General features: G+C 45.7%; 1 protein-coding gene across 1 annotated transcript in view; it reads right to left on the bottom strand.

Annotated features, from left to right (window-relative positions):
• Positions 1-16012, bottom strand: part of LOC137570373 (cytochrome P450 2K1-like) — a 78517-nt gene extending 62505 nt beyond the window's left edge. Inside the window, exons 1-2 of the mRNA XM_068279036.1 lie at positions 15826-16012; positions 13748-13910 (exon numbers count right to left, since the gene is read on the bottom strand). Coding sequence (XP_068135137.1) covers positions 13748-13910; positions 15826-15999 — 337 coding nt within the window. The 5' untranslated portion in view covers positions 16000-16012. The remainder of the gene's footprint in view (positions 1-13747; positions 13911-15825) is intronic.
• Positions 16013-23356: the final 7344 nt, after the last annotated feature.

Below are 23356 nucleotides of genomic sequence, written 5' to 3'. Positions count from 1 at the left end.
GGCAGCAGAAGGTAAATCTGTGTACCCTGGCAGTGGGAAACACAGACAGACAGCAGCAGCAGCAGGAGGAATGGAGGAGTAATGTGAGCAGCTATTGTTTGACGTAATAGCTTGTGGCAGAGTGGCAGCAGAAGGTAATTCTGTGTACCCTGGCAGTGGGAAACACAGACAGACAGCAGCATCAGCAGGAGGAATGGAGGAGTAGTGTGAGTGTGGCAGCAGGTAGGCAGCGTGACATAATAGCCCTGGTACCTAGCGGTGATACCAGGCCGTAAATAAACACAACAGGAGGTCCCAGACAGCGGTCGTGCAGCCCACATCGTGTCCAATACACAACTGGGACAACACAGTTTTCAACCCGGGCACCTCAGAAAAATTAAACCTATTTTTTTTAATGGTTTTTTGGTTTTGGTTTTACAACCAATTACACAGATATAGCTATTATTTGACGTAATAGCTGGTGGCAGAGTGGCAGCAGAAGGTAATTCTGTGTACCCTGGCAGTGGGAAACACAGACAGACAGCAGAAGGGCAGTACACAGCAGCCCACTGTAGGTGTAAAATGTGTGGCTGCAGTCGACGTAATAGTCAAAGTGAACCAGGCTGGCTTAGTGAGCAGGAGCCAGGAGGTGGTAAAGGGTGGTAAGGCACATTAACGATGGTTCTTAGCCAGTTCATGTCCCCCTCTCGCCGACAACAGGGGCCAGGAACTCGCCTTCCACCCACGCCTGGTTCATCTTCAGAAACGTCAGTCTGTCCACAGACTTGTGAGACAGACGTGAGCGTTTCTCGGTGACCACGCCACCAGCTGCACTGAAGCAGCGCTCAGACAGCACGCTGGAAGGGGGGCAGGTCAGCACTTCCAGGGCGTACTGCGCCAGCTCGCTCCAGATCTCCAGGCGCTTGACCCAATACTCCATGGGATCAACAGGGGCATCGCTGTCAAGCCCGCTGTAGGACCCCATGTAGTCAGCCACCATGCGGGTCAGGCGCTGGCTGTGACCGGAGGAGGATGCTGCTGCATGCACCTCCTCTCTAGTCACTGCTGCCGGAGCCTCTACAGTCCTGTAGAGCTCGTGGCTGAGAGACAGCAGGTCTGTGGGGCGCTTGCTGCTGGATGCAGGCACCTGCTGCTGCCTCTGTGCTGGCTGCTGGACAGTGGGGGTGGAAGGCTGGGGGAAGGCTTCCTCCAAGCGCTCAACAAGGGCCTGCTGCAAGCTCCTTATTTGTTGCGCTGGGTCTCCTCCTGCAGGCGGCAGGAACTGGCTCAACTTCCCCTTGAGGCGTGGGTCCAACATCATGCTGATCCAGATGTCCTCCCTCTGCTTCATCTGGATCACCCTGGGGTCTCTGCGCAGGCACGTCAGCATGTGCGCTGCCATTGGGAAGAGGCGGGCCACGTCTGCTGGCACATCGACGGCAGTGCTGCTGTCCTCATCCTCCTCCTCTGCCTCGTCAGCCTCATCCTCTCTCCACCCCCGCACCAACTCAGCTGCACTGTGCTGCTCCCCCTCATCAGCAGCAAGGTCAGGGACCTCCACCAAGTCCTCCTCCTCCTCCCCCTCAGAGGTGGACTGTGCAGCTGCTTGCTGCTCCTGCTGGTCCAAGGCTGCCGCTCCCTTTTCCAGCAAAGCATCGAGGGCCCTGTTTAGCAGACAAACCAGGGGCACCCACTCGCAGACCATAGCATGGTCCCTGCTCACCATGTTAGTGGCCTGCAGAAAGGGAGCCAGCACTAAGCACACCTGCTGCATGTGCCTCCAGTCATCATCGGGGACGATGGACGGGATGTTGCTGGTCTTGTCCCTTCTCTGAGCGGTGGAAACAGTGGCCAGGGCAAGGTACTGTTTGACAGCGCGCTTCTGTTCAACCAGACGCTCCAACATCGCCAGGGTGGAGTTCCAGCGAGTCGGAACGTCAAGGATCAGCCGATGGCGTGGCAGATCCAGCTCCTTTTGCACGTCTTCCAGGCTCGCACAGGCTGCAGCCGAGCGCCGGAAGTGACGCACAACGTTCCTTGCCGTTTCCAGCAGTTCGCCCATCCCCTGGTAGGTGCGCAAGAACTTCTGCACCACCAGGTTCAGCACGTGGGCAAGACAGGGGATGTGGGTCAGGTTTCCCCTGTCTATTGCGGCAACCAGATTGGCCCCATTGTTGGCCACCACCTCTCCGACTCTGAGGCCTCTGGGGGTCAGCCAAATCCTCTCCTGCTCCTGGAGTTTGGCCAACACATGGGTTGCCGTCAGCTTGGTCTTCCCAAGGCTGACCAAGTGCAGCAGCGCTTGGCAGTGGCGGGCCTTCACGCTGCTGCTGAGGCGGGGGGTTTGGCCAGGTGTGCCGGAGGATGGCAGAGGATCGGAGGAACCTGCTGCAGTTCCCCTGACCCTGCGGGGTGGCACCACCCACTGTGTTGCTGCTGCTGCTGTGCCCGCTGCTGCTCTCCCATCCTCACCCCCTTCCACCAAGCTGACCCAGTGGACAGTGAAGGACAGGTAGCGGCCTGTCCCGAAGCGGCTGCTCCAGGAGTCCATGGTGACGTGGACCCTTTCACCAACCGCGTGCTCCAGCCCTCGCTCCACATTGGCCATCACAAAGCGGTGCAGTGCAGGAATGGCCTTGCGGGAGAAAAAGTGTCTGCTGGGGAGCTGCCAGTCTGGGGCTGCGCAAGCAAGCAGCGCACGAATGTCGCTCCCCTCCTGCACGAGCGTGTACGGCAGGAGTTGGGAGCACATGGCCCGTGCCAGCAAGCCGTTCAGCTGCCGCACGCGACGGCTGCTGGGAGGCAGAGCCCTAACCACCCCCTGTAAGGACTCGCTCAAAAGGCTCTGGCGTGGCCTTTTGCTGGCACGGGAATCAGCAGACACAGCGGAGGAGGCCACTGAGGACTGGCTGCCAGAACAGGCCTCAGTGTCGGCGGCAGGAGTTGCAGAGGGGGGAGGAGCAGTGCGTTTCCGCACTCCTGCTGGTGCTGCTGGAGGAGCAGGAGGGCGGGTGGCTGCTGTTGCTGCTGCTGCTGCTGCTGCTGAAGGCTGTGCAGTGATGGGTGTGGTGCCACTGCCAGCACCAGATGCCTTCAGCCTCTGGAACTCCTCATGCTGGTGGAAATGTTTCGCAGCAAGGTGGTTGATGAGCGAGCTGGTGCTGAACTTTAAGGGGTCTGCACCTCTGCTCAACTTCCGCTGACAGTGGTTGCAAGTGGCGTACTTGCTGTACACAGTGGGCATGGTGAAATATCGCCAGATTGGTGACAGAAACATCCCCCTACGGCATGGAAGCGCTGCTGCCTGTCTCCCTGTGGTGGTTGGGGGGGGGGGATTGGGTGCGGCTGGTGGTGGTACTGGCAGATGCTGCTGCTGCTGCTGCTGAGCCTGAGACACCAGCAGGCTGTGGGACCTGCCTACTGCTGTCAATGCTTGCAATGATGCGCCTCCTTGCAAGGCCCACAAGCGCATCCTCCTCCTCCTCCTCAGAGCTGCTGAGGACGACATCCCCTGGAGGTGGTGGCACCCAGTCTCTGTCTGTCACCGGGTCATCATCATCCTCCCCCTCCTGAAACATGTCCTGCTGGGATGATGACCCCCCAAACTCCTCTCCTGATGCATGGATGGGCTGCTTGACTGTCGCCACAGTCTTGCTGTCCAATCCCTCATCCCCCAAAGTGCCCATCAGCATCTCCTCCTCAAGATCGCCAACAACAGCAGACAATTTACTCATGATGCCTGGGGTCAAAAGACTGCTGAATGACAGGTCGGCGAGTGACGGTGAACTGGCCTCCTCCCCAGACCCTGCTGGGCGGCTGCTGCGAACAGGGGTGGTGGTGGTGGTGGTGAGGGTGGAGGCCTCGGATGCAGAGCTGATGGCGGGCTGCTCATCCTCCGTCATGAGTTGCACCACAGTGTCTGCATGCTTTTCCTCAATGGGACGTTTCCGACCCGGCTGGAGGAAAATCGGAGCAGGTGCTACACGCTGCTGCTGCTGTGTCTCTGCAGCGTGAGTTGCAGATGCTCCTGCTGGGCGGCGCCCAAGGCATCCACGGCCAGTGGCTATGGGAGGAATGTTAGCCACTGACGCTGCTGCTGCTGCGGAACTGTGCATGGTGGCACGGCCGCGGCCTGCCACAATGCTGCTCCCTCTCCTCCTGATTCCCTTGCTGCCCTTCCCCTTGCCCAAACCGCGCTGGCTGCCACTTCCAGACATCTTCGATGTTTTGGGCGTATAGACAAAAGTTTTTTAAAAGGGCGGGTGAAAAGTGGGGTACTTTAATGGAGTGGGTTGGTGGGTGAGGTGACTGAGTGAGTGTCCCTAGTACAGTAAGTAAGTAGTAACAGTCAGGAAGTACAACTAGCAGTTACAATAATCAGTAGTAATCACAAGTAAATTTAGTGTGTGTACACTACAGACAGTGAGTGCACGCACGCGCAAACACGCGCAGGAGCTAGCCTATGAACAGTGACTGAGTGAGTGTCCCTAGTACAGTAAGTAAGTAAGTAGTAACAGTCAGTAAGTACAACTAACTAATTACAATAATCAATCAGTAATCAGAAGGAAATAGAGTGTGTGTAGTGTGTGTACACAGACAGTGAGTGCACACACGCAGGAGCTAGTAGCCTATGAACAGTGACTGAGTGTCCTAGACTCCTAGTACAGTAAGAGTAAGTAGTAACAGTAAGTACAACTAACTAATTACAATAATCAATCAGTTATCAGAAGGAAATAGAGTGTGTGACTGTGTGTAGTGTGTGTACACAGACAGTGAGTGCACACACGCAGGAGCTAGTAGCCTATGAACAGTGACTGAGTGTCCTAGACTCCTAGTACAGTAAGAGTAAGTAGTAACAGTAAGTACAACTAACTAATTACAATAAGCAATCAGTTATCAGAAGGAAATAGAGTGTGTGTAGTGTGTGTACACAGACAGTGAGTGCACACACGCAGGAGCTAGTAGCCTATGAACAGTGACTGAGTGTCCTAGACTCCTAGTACAGTAAGAGTAAGTAGTAACAGTAAGTACAACTAACTAATTACAATAAGCAATCAGTTATCAGAAGGAAATAGAGTGTGTGTAGTGTGTGTACACAGACAGTGAGTGCACACACGCAGGAGCTAGTAGCCTATGAACAGTGACTGAGTGTCCTAGACTCCTAGTACAGTAAGAGTAAGTAGTAACAGTAAGTACAAACAACTAACTAATTACAATAATCAATCAGTTATCAGAAGGAAATAGAGTGTGTGTAGTGTGTGTACACAGACAGTGAGTGCACACACGCAGGAGCTAGTAGCCTATGAACAGTGACTGAGTGTCCTAGACTCCTAGTACAGTAAGTAGTAACAGTAAGTACAACTAACTAATTACAATAATCAATCAGTTATCAGAAGGAAATAGAGTGTGTGTAGTGTGTACACAGACAGTGAGTGCACACACGCAGGAGCTAGTAGCCTATGAACAGTGACTGAGTGTCCTAGACTCCTAGTACAGTAAGTAGTAACAGTAAGTACAACTAACTAATTACAATAATCAATTACAATAATCAATCAGTTATCAGAAGGAAATAGAGTGTGTGTAGTGTGTACACAGAAAGTGAGTGCACACACGCAGGAGCAGCTAGTAGCCTATGAACAGTGACAGTGAGTGTCCTAGTACAGTTACAGTATATAACTACAATACTAATACAATCAGTAGTAAAGGACAGCAGAAATACTGGTATAGAATAGAGAGAAATAAACAGAGGACAGGAGGACATCTGCCCACACAGGCAAGGCCCTGAGGCCTAAAGCTGTAAGCCTGCAGCAGCTGGCCTGTCTCTATGTAACACAAAAGCTACTAACTAAAATACAATGTCTAACTAACTAACAACAATATAGGTGTGTATAGGAGGTGTATGTGAGCAAAAACGCTAGGTAAATGACCACAATAAAGCTCTTGCTAAGCCAAAGCACAAAGGAGCAACTCTCTCTCTGTACAAGTCTCAGGCAAGCACGGAGAAACCTAACATGGAGGCCGCTATTTATAGGGTAGGGGCTGGCCAGGGTCCCCCTCTGTGATTGGCTGTCGTCAGAGGGCCTGGGAGCCCTCTGATTGGCTCTAAGGACATCAATGTGGGCTATGACGCTATTCGAGCTCGGTACCGAGCTCGAATAGCGCCGTTTTGCTCGAATAGCTCGAATAGTGAATGGGCTATTCGAGTGTACTCGAATAGCCCATTCGAATAGCTACAGCTATTCGGAGCTCGAATATCGAGCTCGAATAGCTGGAAAAGAGCTCGAATATTCGAGCTCTGCTGAGCACCACTGATGGCAAGGTAGAAAGAAGAAAGCCACTGCTCTCCCCCCAAATATTGCTGACCAACTAACAGAATTCCAGGCGTCCATTGGGGATTCTCCATTCTCCTGATGGCAGCAATGAAATTCTTGTGGTCTGGAGCTCCAATGCGCATGCAGAGTCCAATCTACACACTCTCCATGACCGTGCCCACATTGTCAGGAGCATTCTGCGTCTGTGCACTTCGTTCTTTTAAGAACTGCATATATGCTGCTGGCGATTGGACAGCACATGTGCATTAAATGTAACTGGAGCTCAAGTCACAGGAATTTGAAATTTCCCAGCAGGAGATCAGAGGGGAACCAGAGAATACTGAGGGGCCTGCTGGACTACAGGGGGGGGGGGGGGGGGAGGGGAGGGGTTGTAATAAGTCCTAATTAAGTTTTTTTAAATACTTTTACCATTGAATTTAATGTGACAACACAAGTATTTTATCTAGACTGTAATAGAAATTTTTTAACACACTTTGCACACTTTAAAGTATCTACAGAACATTGGAGACTTAAACCTGGGGGAACTCAAGAGGACTGCACTGGAATCAGGCAGTGCTCATTTATGAAATAGGGTACAATAAAGTCAGGACTGTAATTTGCTTGTGGAACTTGAAGTACCTGTAAAGCTGTGGGTTGAAGCATCCTGCTGCCTATCTAATTCGCATTACTAAAATTACGCATGCGAAATTTGCGATTACGATGCGAAATTACAATAGCGTAATTGCCATTAAAATCGTAATTGAAAATACCGTAAGCGTAATTTTCAACGCATAATTTCGCGTTTCGTTCATGCCGTAATTTCGCATTAAACGCTACCGTAATTTCGCGTTAAACCGTAACGCTCCGTATAATATAAAAAAGCCGCCGACTTTAAGGGTTAATAGCAAAGCCCCCTTAAATGCTAAGAGCCTCAAATTTGGAGAATATATTAAGGAGATCAGGAGGAATAAGAGGAAATTTTTTTTTTCAAAAAGACCTTATAGTTTTTGAGAAAATCAATGTTAAAGTTTCAAAGGAAAAATGTAAACATTTAAAAACCCGCCAACTTTAACGGTTAATAGCAAAGTTGCTTAAAGTTTAGGAACACCAAATTCCCAGGGTATATTAAGGGGATCAGTGGGAATAAGAGGAAATTTTTTTTTTCAAAAAGACCTTATAGTTTTTGAGAAAATCGATTTTTAAGTTTCAAGGGCGAAAATGTCTTTTAAATGCAGAAAATGTCAGTTTTTTTTGCACAGGTAACAATAGTGTATTATTTTCATAGATTCCCCCAAGTGGGAAGAGTTTTACTTACTTCGTTCTGAGTGTGGGAAATATTTTAAAAAAAAAACGACGTGGGGTCCCCCCTCCCAGACCTCTTTAACCCCTTGTCCCCCATGCAGGCTGGGATAGCCAGAATGCGGAGCACCGGCCGCGTGGGGCTCCGCACCCTGACTATACCAGCCCGCATGGTCCATGGATTGGGGGGTCTCGGAAGGGGAGGGGCAGCCAAGCTTTCCCCTCTCCCTCCGAGCCCTTGTCCAATCCAAGGACAAGGGGCTCTTCTCCACCTCCGATGGGCGGTGGAGGTGGAGGCCGCGATTTCCTGGGGGGCAGGTTCATGGTGGAATCTGGGAGTCCCCTTTAAAAAGGGGTCCCCCAGATGCCCACCCCCCCTCCCAGGAGAAATGAGTATAGAGGTACTTGTACCCCTTACCCATTTCCTTTAAGAGTTAAAAGTAAATAAACACACAAACACTTAGAAAAAGTATTTTAATTGAACAAAAAACATAACCACGAAAAAAGTCCTTTAATATTCTTAATTAACTATTAATACTTACCTGTCCCTTTAAATAAATGATCCCTCGAAATAGCCTCGGAAATGTTCTATCAGTTACAATGTAACAAAGTTATTACAATGTAACAACTTTGTTACATTATAACTACGCCGCACCCGACGTCACTCGCCGCCGCCGCATACGCGTCTGCGCTGCACACATTCCCGACAGAGCTCTGAGCTATATAGCTCAGAGCTCTGAGAAGCATCTTTGTATTTTGGCTCCAAGGAGCCCCATTGGTCCTTAGCAGACCAATGGGGTTCCTTCAAATCAAAAGGAACCCCATTGGTCTGCTAAGGACCAATGGGGCTCCTTGGAGCCAAAATACAAAGATGCTTCTCAGAGCTTTGAGCTATATTTATATATATATATATATATATATATATATATATATATGTCGGGTCCGTGCAGGACGCTAAGTCCCCGCCGGCTCCGCTGCCCTCCCCGCCTCTCCCACATGTCACCCACATGTGGGTGACATGTGGGTGACAGATGTGGGCGGGGTGGACAGTGGGAGCTGCGGGGACTTAGTGTCCTGCACGGACCCGACAGAGCTCTGAGCTATATAGCTCAGAGCTCTGAGAAGCATCTTTGTATTTTGGCTCCAAGGAGCCCCATTGGTCCTTAGCAGACCAATGGGGTTCCTTTTGATTTGAAGGAACCCCATTGGTCTGCTAAGGACCAATGGGGCTCCTTGGAGCCAAAATACAAAGATGCTTCTCAGAGCTCTGAGCGGCGAGTGACGTCGGGTGCGGCGTAGTTACAATGTAACAAAGTTGTTACATTGTAATAACTTTGTTACATTGTAACTGATAGAACATTTCCGAGGCTATTTCGAGGGATCATTTATTTAAAGGGACAGGTAAGTATTAATGGCTAATTAAGAATATTAAAGGACTTTTTTCGTGGTTATGTTTTTTGTTCAATTAAAATACTTTTTCTAAGTGTTTGTGTGTTTATTTACTTTTAACTCTTAAAGGAAATGGGTAAGGGGTACAAGTACCTCTATACTCATTTCTCCTGGGAGGGGGGGTGGGCATCTGGGGGACCCCTTTTTAAAGGGGACTCCCAGATTCCACCATGAACCTCCCCCCCAGGAAATCGCGGCCTCCACCTCCACCGCCCATCGGAGGTGGAGAAGAGCCCCTTGTCCTTGGATTGGACAAGGGCTCGGAGGGGGAGGGGAAAGCTTGGCTGCCCCTCCCCTTCCGAGACCCCCCAATCCATGGACCACGCGGCCGGTGCTCCGCATTCTGGCTATCCCAGCCTGCATGGGGGACAAGGGGTTAAAGAGGTCTGGGAGGGGGGACCCCACGTCGTTTTTTTTTTTTTATATTTCCCACACTCAGAACGAAGTAAGTAAAACTCTTCCCACTTGGGGGAATCTATGAAAATAATACACTATTGTTACCTGCGCAAAAAAAACTGACATTTTCTGCATTTAAAAGACATTTTCGCCCTTGAAACTTAAAAATCGATTTTCTCAAAAACTATAAGGTCTTTTTGAAAAAAAAAATTTTCCTCTTATTCCCACTGATCCCCTTAATATACCCTGGGAATTTGGTGTTCCTAAACTTTAAGCAGGCTTTGCTATTAACCGTTAAAGTCGGCGGGTTTTTAAATGTTTACATTTTTCCTTTGAAACTTTAACATCGATCTTCTCAAAAACTATAAGGTCTTTTTGAAAAAAAAATTTTTCCTCTTATTCCTCCTGATCTCCTTAATATATTCTCCAAATTTGAGGCTCTTAACATTTAAGGGGGCTTTGCTATTAACCCTTAAACTCGGCGGCTACCTAACATTGATACATGCGTCAACTTTTCCGCTTCGGGAGCATGACCATACGCATTAATTTCGTAATACCCGTTGCAATGCGAAAATTACGCGAAAATTACGCTTACGCGAAATTTCGTGAAATCCTTCTTCATTACGATTATGTACTTACGGCCATAAACTTAATTACACTAATTACGCGAAATTTCGCGAAATCGTAATTACTCCATTACGCTCATCTCTAACTGTACCCTAGAAGAAGGCGAGAACCAGCAAATTTTTGAAGATGAACATATTGTCTAGATGTTGAAACAAAATGGATTGCACTGAAATTTAGGGGAGCATACTGTCTACTTGTTTACATTTTATAAATCTGGAAGTATGTCTTGTGGAGGGATGAATCCAAAAATAGAACTTTCTGGCTTAAAAGAGATGTGTTACGGTAGGAGAAAGTAAAACACTGCATTACAGTGAAAGAACCTTATCTCATTGGTGAAACATGGTGGTGGGATTGTACTGGGTTGGACCACTTTTGGTGCACCTAAGCCTATATTTGCAGATCGTTATTGGTGGAAAACTGAATTCTGAACAATACCAGAAAACATACAATAACAATAACAATAATATTTCTATAGCACTTTTCTCCCTGGGGACTCAAAGCGCTGTGACCCTGCATTATGCAGTCTCAAAGGCTAGGGAAAAGAGGTGAGTTTTTAGCCTTTTTTTTTAAAGCTGTCCAGAGAGGGAGCCTCTCGTACTGATTGTGGAAGTGAGTTCCGAAATGTATTTGGGTCCCATGTGGTGTAGAGCCTTGAATGTCAGCAGGCAGATCTTAAAATTGATTCTCCATTTTACTGGCAACCAGTAAAGAGTTTGCAGTACTGGGGTGATGTGTGAGCTGTGGGGGGCATTGGCTAGGAGTCTGGTTGCAGCATTCTGTACTAGCTGTAAGGGGCGCAGAACCTTTTCTGTACATCCGATGAACAGGGCATTGCAGTAGTCTAGGCGGGAGGATACAAATGCATGAACCAGGGCAGGTAGGTCTTCAGCTGGGATAAGGTGTTTTATTTTCGCTATATTTCTTAGATGGAAGAAGGAAGACTTGACGACAGCTGAAATCTGCTGTTTGAGTTTTAGATTTCCATCCAGGATCACCCCAAGGTTTCGCACAGAGTCTTTATACTGTACAGTATCTCCCCCAATTGCTAGTTTGAGGTGGTGAGCGTTTTGAACTTTATCCATCATGTGTGGACCACCTACCACCAACACCTCTGTTTTACTCCTTCACAGCTATCTCCAGCTGTAACCACCCTCGCTGCCCCATGCTCTTTGGTTATATAAAGCGCCTCCAGCACCCAAATTATTAACTTGCTGCCACTATTGCTACAATTACTATTGTAGTGTAAGCAGTACCCAAGTTTCCAAGCAGCCGTGAGAGCCTACACTTCCTGCACCACTTCGACATACATCAGGCTCTTGGATTCTACCATGGAATGGTTTAACTCTAGAAGTTGTGTTATTCCAGTCTTCATCCTATTGCACATTCGACTTGGAGGTGAATTATTGCACACTAATAAATTGAGGCTTAATCTGTTTTAAACTTGTCTTCTAACCTTTTTGGAAATAAAAGAAGCTTTGCACTTTTACGCTATGTAGGCGGTTTTCTTTTTCTTCATTAGAGTGTTATTGTAATCTGGTGTATGTTGAGGCTGGACGGAGTGGTGCAAGGTGCCAAAGAGGCATTGGAGACGTTAGCGAGGAGTTTTTATGCGCAATCTGCAAATTTTGCGTTACCATTGCGATGCGTAATTGAGAATTATGATGCATAATTACACATAAGCGTAATTTCTACCCATCACTTGTAGGGCACCATCACTTTAAAAAGACATTGTAATATTGCATTTGATGTTTATTTCCAGCTGAGATATACCAGTTTTAAACCCTTCATTATCATTTTGTAAGCCAGGCCCGGATTTACATCACAGGAGCCTATAGGCACAGATGTCCTGGCACCCGAGACTCCGCCCTACATGAACCTACAAACCCCTCCAAACCGCACTGCAAGTGTGCTGCCTGGTCCAGCTGTCACTTCTCCCTTAGTTCTATTGCCAGACAAAGGTAGCTACAGGTACCCCTTAGTATTAGGTAGCCAGAGCTATCCTTCGTATTAAGTAGCTAGACATAACCCAGGTATTAGGTAGCTAGAGAAGCCCCCAACTGAAGAGAGATCTGGTCATTGGAATGCAGAGACCTGGGTGAGTAACCTCTCATTTATTCTCTGCTTGGGACTTTGCATCGGGAAGGAGGGAGGAAGGTACTTTTGGAGGTGAGTGAGTGAGCCGCCTTCCCTTGCCCGTCATAGCTACAGTTGTCCCTTAGTATTAGGTAGCCATAGGTACCCTCAGTATTAAGTAGCTAGAGGTGCCCCAACTAAAGTGAGATCTCATCAGTGGAATGCAGAGAACAGGTGAGTAATCTCTCATTTACACTCTCATCAGGAATCTGCATAGGGAAGGAGGGAGCCACTAGGGGAGGGGACCGAGCCACCTTTCCATCATCAGGCGCCTGTAGGCACATGCCTACCGTGCCTTATGGTAAATCTGGCCCTGGTGTAAGCACTTTGTACATTGTGTTATTACACTAATACATTTTCCAAACCTGAGTTTAATGGGAGGCACTATAAGAAAGTTTGAGGATGTTGTGTCACATGACTGCCATGGCAGAGATGGCAGTTAAAGAAAACCTGAACTGAGAATTAAAACTCAAAATAAGCATACACAAGTCATACTTACCTTCCATGTAGTCTACTCCTCAGTGTCTTTCTCCTCTCCTGCGTCCTGTTTGTTCACTGTGATCAAGGGAATTTTCCGTCCTCCATTTTGAAAATGGCCATTACCCATAACAGCTTTCTGGTCAGCACACAGTTAAACTGTAACATCGCCCACCTGAGCCATAGGGAAACATGGACATTACCAGGCACATCAGTTTTCCTCTCAGCTATAACTGACAGCAACTGATATTTTACTGACAGCAACTGATATATTTCAGATCTGACAAAATATTGTCAGAACTGGAAGGGATTACTGTCAGAAGAAAATGGTGAGCTTCTTAGAGGAACTGATAGCAAGGTAACTATGTAATGTTCATTTGAAGTTACCTCATGTGTTTATTTTAAATATTTTTACTCAGTACAGGTTCTCTTTAAGCTCGTTTGAAAGCACAGACTGTTAACAATATGTCTGCTTCCATGGATCAGGAAGGTGAAACAGTGCAGATTTATTTTAAGATTTGTATTAGGTGTAACAAAGAAATGTTTTCTATTTAAAGGTTATTATACTGTTACGTGTCTTTTAAAGCAGAGAGGAGTTCTGAGTTCAGGTTCACTTTTTAATGAACTTAAAGAGGAACTGAAATAAGAGGTATACGGAGGCTGCCATATTTATTTCCTTTTAATAAATACCAGTTGCCTGGCAGCCCTGCTGATCTATTTCTCTGCAGTAGTATCTGAATAACTCCAGAAACAAGCATGCAGCTAGTCTTGTCAGATCTGACTTTAAAGTCTGAAACACCTGATATGCTGCATGCTTGTTCAGGGTCTATGGCTAATAGTATTAGAGGCAGAGGATCAGCAGGGGTGCCAGGCAACTGGTATTGCTTAAAAGGAAATAAACATGGCAGCCTTTATATGCCTCTCTCTTTAGTTCCCCTTTAAACCTGGATGATACATGACAGTCCACATGCGTGAGTATAAGGTTGCTCTTGGACAGTGAATCATGTCCTATGTGCTTGAATTAAAAATGTGCTGTTTATGTTTAACACTTTAGTCATTTATATTGCTACAAATACCATGTCCTTGTGCTATTTTGTCAAATAACGGTGCATATGGTCTGTCGGAAAATTCCTCAGCATGGTTGATAAGTGCATCTTTCACAGTATCATAACCACATAAGACGACCATCTTCTCCTGACCCAGCTGGACGCTGAACACTGTGCCGTACTCTTCTGATAACTAAAAAAAGGACACAGCAAACAATGTAACCACCTAAATTACAGCTGAAGTGACATGTGACATGATGAGATTAACATATACCTATATATAGTACCTATATAGCCCTACTTAGAAAATGTCTGAAGTATCTTTTCGTTTTCAAGAACAAGTGTTTAAAAAAAATAGAGGTTATCTATGCAAATGACAAGACAAATAGCATTTCATGGTGGACTTAAAGAGCCTCTGAAGCCTTAATAAAAATAGCTTTTTTCCTTATATATAGCAGGGGCATGTTTGCCCCTGCTAAAACGCCGCTATCTCGCGGCTGAACAAGGGTACTTTCCCCTCCAAATCCCCCCCCTGCAAAAGCACGACCAACTTGGTTGTAGATTTTGCTACCCCTGTGCGCTTCCATGTGAGGCAAGGCTATGAGCTGCAGCCCTGCCTCACACGCGTCTATCAGCGGCTGATCTCCGCCTCTCCCCCGCCCCTCTCAGCGCAGGCAGACTGAGAGGGGCGGGGGAGAGGCGGAGATCCACCGCTGATAGACGCGTGTGGGGCAGGGCTGCAGCTCATAGCCCGGCCTCACATGGAAGCGCTCCCCGGGCAGCACAGGGGGGATTTGGAGGGGAAAGGACCCTCGTTCAGCCACGGGATAGCGGTGTTTTAGCAGGGGCACACATGCCCCTGCTATATATAAGGAAAAAAAGCCATTTCAGACTCTCTTTAAAGTGCCAGAGCTGCAGCCACTAGGCACTCTCTATACGCAGAAGTGGTGGTCTCCTACTGAGCAGGTGCAGGCTTACTAAACAGGAAGAGGTTTGAACCCAGGTCTCCTGTGTCAGAGGCAGAGCCCTTAACTAGTACACTATCCAGCCAGTAGGTTGAGCTTGTTGAGCTTGTTGAACAACTTGTTCAATTCAGTGCAATTCCTAAAAAGTAAATAGAAGCCAAAAGAGCTTTTTCTAAATGCAAAAAAGGCTTGTGATAAGGTTTTAAAAGTAAAAAAAAAAAGTAATTACTTCTGCTTGTGTTTCAGTTTAACAAAGCAGTTTTGTCACAGCTACGTTTTACAGTTCAGTGTTAAAATGAAACTATACAGATGTCACATTAAATCTACCAACTTAAAGGGAACCTAAACTGAGAAGGATATGGATTTTTCCTTTTAAAATAATACCCGTTGCCTGACTCCCCTGCTGATCCTGTGTCTTTAATGCTTTTAGCCACAGCCCCTCAACAAGCATGCAGATCAGGTGCTCTGACTGAAGTCAGACTGGATTAGCTGAGTGCTTGTTTCAGGTGTGTGATTCGCCCACTAATGCAGCCAAAGATATCAGCAGGACTGCCAGGCAACTGGTATTGTTTAAAAGGGAAACATTTGTATCCCTCTCAGTTAAGGTTCCCTTTAAAGTGAATGGAAACCGCATTTAAAAAAATGAGACAGATACTTACCCAAGGAGAGGGAAGGCTCTGGGTCCTATAGAGCCTTCCCGCTCCTCTCCTGGTCCCCTCGTTCCGGTGCTGGCTCGCCCGGTATCAGTATTTGACTAAATTAGTCAAATACTGCTTTACCCGGCCGAAGGAGGCTTCAGAAGTCTTCAGGGAGCCCGAATGCTCCTGAAGAAGTGTGGCCCTGTACTGCGCCTGCGCAAGCACGCTCACGTCTGTGCAGTATGGAGCCGCACGTCTTTGGGAGGACACGGCTCCCGAAGACTTCCAAATACCCTTTCGGCGGGGGATTGAAACGGGGGGGGGGGGGGGAGCCAGCACAGGATAGAGAGCACTGAGAGAGGAGACGGAAGGCTCTATATGACCCAGAGCCTTCCCTCTCCTTAGGTAAGTATTTGCTTCATTTTTTTTTTACATGTGGTTCCCATTCACTTTAAGACAAAGACCAGAAGCATTGATACTTAAATACAATGAATTGCTTTATTACCTTCATCAAGGCTTTCTGAGGTTTTGCCGGGTCAATAGTGAGCAAGTTTCCAATAATTGGCAGAGGTTTTGGCCCCGGAGGGTAGTTCTTCCATTTGTGTTGTGAGTCATAATAATAGATTTTGAAAAAAAACAAGATAACCACAATAGACAGAAGAATTGTGATGGGGTCCATAGGAAATATATGTTCAGCTCTGAGTGGGGAAAAAATAACAAGGATGATTATAATGCAGCATCATGTGTTCTAAATGAGGGCATATCAATATAATTTGGTCTCTTAAAGAGTAACTGTCAGGCTGCAGAAGCTAATTTAAACCTCTATTCTCCTGTGTTAAACAGTTTAGAAGGAAGCCAAAAAGGCATTAGTGAAGATAAAAATCTCTCTTACCTTTGATGTGTGCTTATCAGAAAAGCTGTTAGACCTAAGAGGACGCAAGCCGCATACTATACTGCAAAGCATTCTGGGGCCCTCCCCTCGGCTGCTAATGAGACGTTACAGCAGCTTGTAATCAGTCCAGCGCGTAGCACTGATAAATCTCCGGGCAGAGTACACTGCAGGAGTCAGCTATTGTTCCTAGCCACATGGCTCATTAATATTCACTGCACACTGTGTTATTCAGTACGAGCTTTTCTGTGATCAGGAAGCAGGCAGGACATGACGACACATTTGACAGAAAAACATGGAACCTGCCATGAGCTGTCAGGAGCATCAATCTCTGCATATACTATATAAAAATTCTGTGAAGTACAAACGTGGACAGTGAAATGCATATGTAATGTAAGTACAGCCAAGCTTTAGCTACTGATATATGTGTTTATTTTCTCTGAGACCTTATACCTAACAGCTCCTCTTTAAAGGACAACCGAGGTGACATGTGACATGATGAGATAGACATGTGTATGTACAGTGCTAAGTACACAAATAACTACGCTGTGTTCTTTTTTTCTTTCTCTGACTGAAAGTTAAACATTAGGTATGGAAGTGACAGGGTTAGACTATCGCATAACCTTCACTGATAAGTAATTACAGCCATAAAATGGTTTCCTGTCAGTAAATGGCTTCTGAGAACAGGAAAGAGATAAAAAAAAGATCAATAATTCATATGATTGAGCTCTGGCATACTTCAACGAAGGTGTTATTGAGCAGAGACAAAGAAACAGTCAGGGGCGGCACCAGGGGGGGTGCTTTGGGTGCTGAAGCACGCTCTAAAATTCTCCAAGCACCCCTAAAGCACCCCTCAGTGTGAACGGACTTTCAGCGTCTAATAGACGCCATGTCAGTTCACCGGCAGCAGCAGCCCGCAGCTCCAGCAGCGGCAGAGCAGGGCTATGTTAAAATGGCGCCCGAAGCTCTGCTCTGGAGACTTCGAGGCTGCAGTGCAGGGTTTCGGGCGCCATTTTCCCATAGCCCTGCTCTCAGCGCGGGAGTTGCAGTTGCTGGCTGCAGAGGATTGTGGGAACTGCGCACTGGACGGAGGTCGGGAAAAGAGTTCCTCAGCAGGTGAGTAAATGTTTTTTTTTGTTTGTTTTTTGTTTTTTTATTAGCAGGTGTATTTTCTGATCAAGTCTGCCACATGATTGAAGTTTTTTCTGATCAAGTCTGTCACATGATTGAAGTTTTTTCTGGTCAAATCTGCCACATTATTGAAGTTTTTTCTGGTCAGGTCTGCCACTTGATTGTGTTTTCTGGTCAAATCTGCCACATGATTGTGTTTTCACATAATTGCACGTAGTTTTCTGGTCAAATTTGCCACATAATTGATCGTGTTTTTTGGCCAAATCTGCCACATGATTAAACGTGTTTTCTGGTCAAATCTAACAACATGATTGAACATATTTTCTGGTCCAATCTGCCTTCATGATTGAACGTATTTTCTGGTCAAATCTGCGACATGGTTGAACATATTTTCTGGTCGAATCTGCCACATGGTTGAACGTATTTTCTGGGCAAATCTGCCGACATGATTGAACGTATTTTCTGGGAAAATCTGCCAACATGATTGAACATATTTTCTGGTCAAATCTGCTCACATTACGTGTATTTTCTTGAGAAAACCTGCACAATCATGTGAATTTTCTGGGGAAAGGGCCACCAAAACTTGGGCCAACTGTCTTTGCGTTGCACTTTTAAAGAGAACCCGAGGTGAGAATAATATTGAGGCTGCCATATTTATCTCCTTTTAAGCAATACCAGTTTCCTGGCTGCCTCTAATTCTGGTCCTCTGCCTCTAATCCTCTGCCTCTAACTCTTTCAAACATAGACCCTGAACAAGCATGCAGCAGGTCAGGGGTTTCTGACAATATTGTCGGAACTGACAAGATTAGCTGCATGCTTGTTTCTGGTGTAATTCAGTTCACTACTGCAGCCAAATAGATCAGCAGAGCTGCCAGTCAACTAGTATTGTTTAAAAGGAAACAACAGCCTCCAGATCACTCTCACCTCAGGTTTACTTTAAATTACAGTTAGCTCCTCCCTCATCCGGTCATGGCCACGCCCATTTTTTGTGCGACACAGGTCATCAACTACCCTACAAGTTGGTCCAGCACCTGCATAGCACCCCCCCCCCCAAAATGGAAGCAGTAACAACTTAAAAAACTAGATTTAAATCTCACTAATCCTACTAATATAATAAATGGGAAAGTTCGGCTGTTTGGATGTTTGGATGTTTGTTACTCGATCACGCAAAAATGGCTGAACGGATTTGAATGAAATTTGGCACACACATAGTACAGTACCTGGAATAAAGTATAGGATACTTTTTATTCCCATAACCAAAAAGGGGGCAGAGACAAATACAAATTTCACTGGAAAATGTAAACTGCAGCCATTCTTACACTGTTAATGGTAGGGTTCTCAAACTTTGCACCGTTGGTCGCTGGGTGACTAGGATTAATATTCAGAAAGGTGGGTGGAGTCTATAAAAGTCAATCAAAATTAACCTTTTGATTTTCAAGGGGAATATTTACATTGCTGCCATTCTTGCACTGTTAATGGCACTAGCCTCAAACCTGGTACAGTTGATCATTGGGTGACTGGGGTTCAATTTCAGAAAGGGGGTGGAGCCACAAACAGACAATTAAATTTGTTTCATTTCAATGCACATTATTGATGCCAAACACTGCAAAGATCACAAACTTGGTAATTAATTGTGTGTTAGAGTTAGAAAAGTAGGCACAGCCAACACCAGCCAAATACATAAAAGGGCAACGCCGGGTCATAAGTGGGCGGAGACAAATACAAATTTTACTGGAAAAATGTAAACAGCAGCCATTCTTACACTGTTAATGGTAGGGTTCTCAAACTTTGCACAGTTGGTTACTGGGTGACTGGGATTAATATTCAGAAAAGTGGGTGGAGTCTATAAAATCCAATCAAAATGAACCTATTTATTTTAAAGGGGGATATTTACATTGCTGCCATTCTTGCACTGTTAATAGCACATGCCTCAAACCTGGTACAGTTGATCATTGGGTGACTAGGTGTTCAATTTCAGAAAGGGGGTGGAGCCACAAACAGCAAATTAGATTTGGTTATTTCCAATTCAAATGATTGATGCCAAACACTGCAAAGCTCACAAACTTGGTAATTGAGTAATTGATTTATTGTGTGTGAGGGTTAGAAAAGTGGGCACAGCCAACACCAGCCAAATACATAAGCAGGCAATGCTGGGTCATAAGTGGGCAGAGACAAATACAAATTTTACTGGGAAAATGTAAACAGCAGCCATTCTTACACTGTTAATGGTAGGGTTCTCAAACTTTGCACAGTTGGTTACTGGGTGACTGGGATTAATATTCAGAAAAGTGGGTGGAGTCTATAAAAGCCAATCAAAATTAACCTATTTATTTTAAAGGGGGATATTTACATTGCTGCCATTCTTGCACTGTTAATAGCACACGCCTCAAACCTGGTACAGTTGATCATTGGGTGACTAGGTGTTCAATTTCAGAAAGGGGGTGGAGCCACAAACAGCCAATTAGATTTGTTTATTTCCAATTCAAATGATTGATGCCAAACACTGCAAAGCTCACAAACTTGGTAATTGAGTAATTGATTCATTGTGTGTGAGGGTTAGAAAAGTGGACACAGCCAACACCAGCCAAATACATAAGCGGGCAATGCTGGGTCATAAGTGGGCAGAGACAAATACAAATTTTACTGGGAAAATGTAAACAGCAGCCATTCTTACACTGTTAATGGTAGGGTTCTCAAACTTTGCACAGTTGGTTACTGGGTGACTGTGGTTAATATACAGAGAAGTGGGTGGAGCCTACAAAAGGCAATAAAAAATTACCTATTGATTTTTCAGGGGAATATTTCATTTCTGCCATTCTTGCACTGTTAATGGCACAAGCCTCAAACCGGGTACAGTTGATCATTGGGTGACTGGGGTTTAAATTTATAAAAGTGGGTGGAGCCACAAACAGCCAATATGATTTGTTTCATTTTAATGCAGGTTATTGATGCCAAAGACCGCAAAGCTGACAAACTTGGTCATTGAGTAATTGATTGTGTGTTAGGGTTAGGAAAAGTAGGCGCAGCCAGCACCTGCACAATACATAATCGGGCAATGCCAGGTCATCATTAGGTGGAGACAAATGCAAATTTCACTGAGAAAATGTAAACTGCAGCAATTCTTACACTGTTAATGGCAGGGTTCTCAAACTTTGCACAGTTGGTCACTGGGTGACTGGGATTAAGAGTCAGAAAAGTGGGTGGAGCCTATAAAAGCCAATCAAAATCCACCTATTGATTTTTAAGGGGAATATTTAATTGCTGCCATTCTTGCACTGTTAATCACCTGTACCTGGTACAGTTGGCCATTGGGTGATTGGGGTTCAAATTCAGAAAAAGGGTGTAGCCACATCCAATCAGATTAATTTTATTTCATTGCAAATTATTGATGCCAAAGACCACAAAGCTCACATACTTGGTCATTAAGTAATTGTGTGTTAGGGTTAGGAAAAGTGGGCAGAGCCAACACTAGCCAAATACATACCCGGGCAACGCTGGGCGTCCAGCTAGTATTATAAATGCGTAAGTTTGGATGTTTGTTACTCAATCACACAACAATAGCTGAACGAGTTTGAATGAAATTTGGCACACACATAGTACATTGCCTGGAATAACATATAGAACACTTTTTATCCCATAATTAAAAAGTGGGCGGAGACAAATACAATTTTTTTCACTGGGAAAATGTAAGCTGCAGCCATTTTTACACTTTTTATGGTAGGGTTCTCAAACTTTACACAGTTGGGCACTGTGTGACTGGGATTCATATTCAGAAAAGTGGGTGGAGCCTACAAAAGCCAATCAAAATTCACCTATTGATTTTCAAGGGGAATATTTAATTGCTGCCATTCTTGCACTGTTAATGGCACAAGCCTCACACCTGGTACAGTTGGTCATTGGGTGAGTGGGGTTCAAATTCAGAAAAGGGGTGGAGTCACAGCCAATCAGATACCCAGGCAATGCCAGGCCATCAGCTAGTATAAAATAAAACTGTGGGATATCTAAAAAAAAGTCATTTTTAGGAGAAGGACAGGTACAATTGTTTTCTCATCAATTTATTTTCACCTCAGATTTCCTTTAAAGCAGTAGGATCACCCATACTATGCCAGGAAAAAAAACACATATATAAGTAGATAAATACTTGATCTACTTACATAACACATGTATTATACCGTCCACGTTTTGATTTCAGTGAATGTTATATAGTAAATGACGATAATTCTGTTAGTGGTGGCGGCCATGTCTTTTGCGCACAGTTAAGGCTAACTCGTGATGTCATTTCTGCCCTTTACTTTTTTTTCTTGTCTCCTCCAATCGCTGAGTCGCCTCAGCCTTGCTTGTAAACACAAGTGAGTAGGGGATTAGGTTTCAGATAAGCAGCTGGCAGGGAAATAAAGGAAAGATGAGGAATATATTATTGATAAAAAGAACCCCCAGCATGCAATTCTTTGGCACCGACTACTAAAGGGCCAGTGCTCCTTAAGTATGTGATAACTCCAAATCATAAAAGCAGAAAAAGTTTTGGAAGTTTTGAATGCAGGATTAGCATCTTTATAACTTAATACACTAAGACCAGTTGCTGTTGAAATTTGATTTTTACGGTGATGATACCGCTTTAAGATGTATAATTTTTGGTAAACTGCTATATCTTCATTAATGTTTTAGCTATTTTGAACCTAGCGTGTGATAGTAGCACTGATTTGTATGCAATTACTTTCGTACCAGATGACTCTGGCCCCTTAAAGTGAACCTAAAGCAAACAAACAAAAAATAACTTACCTGGGGCTTGTGCCAACTACCGCAGTGCCCCTCTATTAGCCAGACTTTTTGTAAGTGAGTTAGAGTATCCCAAAAGTTTTGCTAATGTATTTCTATGTGTGAGGTAACTTTAGCATCTAAGGCTAAGTTTAGCCTTAGATTCTTGCCTGTGGAACCAAAACGGTGCGTTGGGAGAGGAGTGGAGGTGTTGTAATGGTCGTATAAACTGTTGCTAAGCGACCAAAGCACACAGAGCAGTGGAACTTTCCAGAAGCCCCACGTGGCCTGTCGGAAGCTACAGCGCATGTGCGGAGGGGCAGAGCTAGAAGAGTGTAGCCGGAGGGAACTGGTTAGAGCCAGGGAAAGCGGGAAAAGGAGGCCACAAGAGAGGAAGGCCGCAGCAGTCACCCCGGAGACTAAGAGGGGACCCGGTGGCCATCTGACCAAGATACAGAGTTAAATTACTCGGAGTACAAGTTTTGCAACAACTCTAAATTAGAGCTTATTCAGCCTAAAAGTCAAAGTGCACTAAAAGAGAGTTATATTGTGGGAGAGTAATTTGGGTGGCATAGCTGGGTGCATTGGTCACTTTATATTTTAATTTGTTTACTTTTATTTTCGTAATCCTTTTTGATTATATGATTTATATTTTATTTTGTTTTTTGTTTTGGGAGGCCCTATCCAGACAAGTGTGTTAAAGGGACACTTAAGCCAGAAAAAAAAATAAGTTTTACTCACCTGGGGCTTCTACCAGCCCCCTGCAGCAGTCCTGTACCCTCGCAGCCACTCACTAATCCTCTGGTCCCCCGCTGCCAGCTAGTTTCGTTTTTGCCGACAGGCCCGACAGGACTGGCCACCCGTAGCTTTCTCCGCATTCCCGACTGTAATTAGCACTATTGCGGACCGCAACGTGTACAAAAATACGTGTTGCCACATATCTATGCGTAGGTAATGCGGCAACGCGTATCTTGGTATGCGTTGCGGTCCGCAATAGCGCTAATTACAGTCGGGAACGCGGAGAAAGCTACGCGTGGCCAGTCCTGTCGGCAAAAACGAAACTAACTGGCAGCGGGGGACCAGAGGATTAGTGAGTGGCTGCGATGGCACAGGACTGCTGCAGGGGGCAGGTAGAAGCCCCAGGTGAGTAAAACTCAATTTTTTTTTCTGGCTTAAGTGTCCCTTTAAGTGTAAAAATGGGTTTGTGGTAGATTTTCAAGGGTAAAGAGTTTAAGAGATCTTTGAGCAAGGTGAACATCCT

Source organism: Hyperolius riggenbachi, chromosome 4 (assembly GCF_040937935.1).
Source record: "Hyperolius riggenbachi isolate aHypRig1 chromosome 4, aHypRig1.pri, whole genome shotgun sequence".
Taxonomy (NCBI): Eukaryota; Metazoa; Chordata; class Amphibia; order Anura; family Hyperoliidae; genus Hyperolius; species Hyperolius riggenbachi.
The sequence above is the reverse complement of the archived record's forward strand: the minus strand, read 5'-3'. Positions and strand labels throughout refer to the sequence as shown.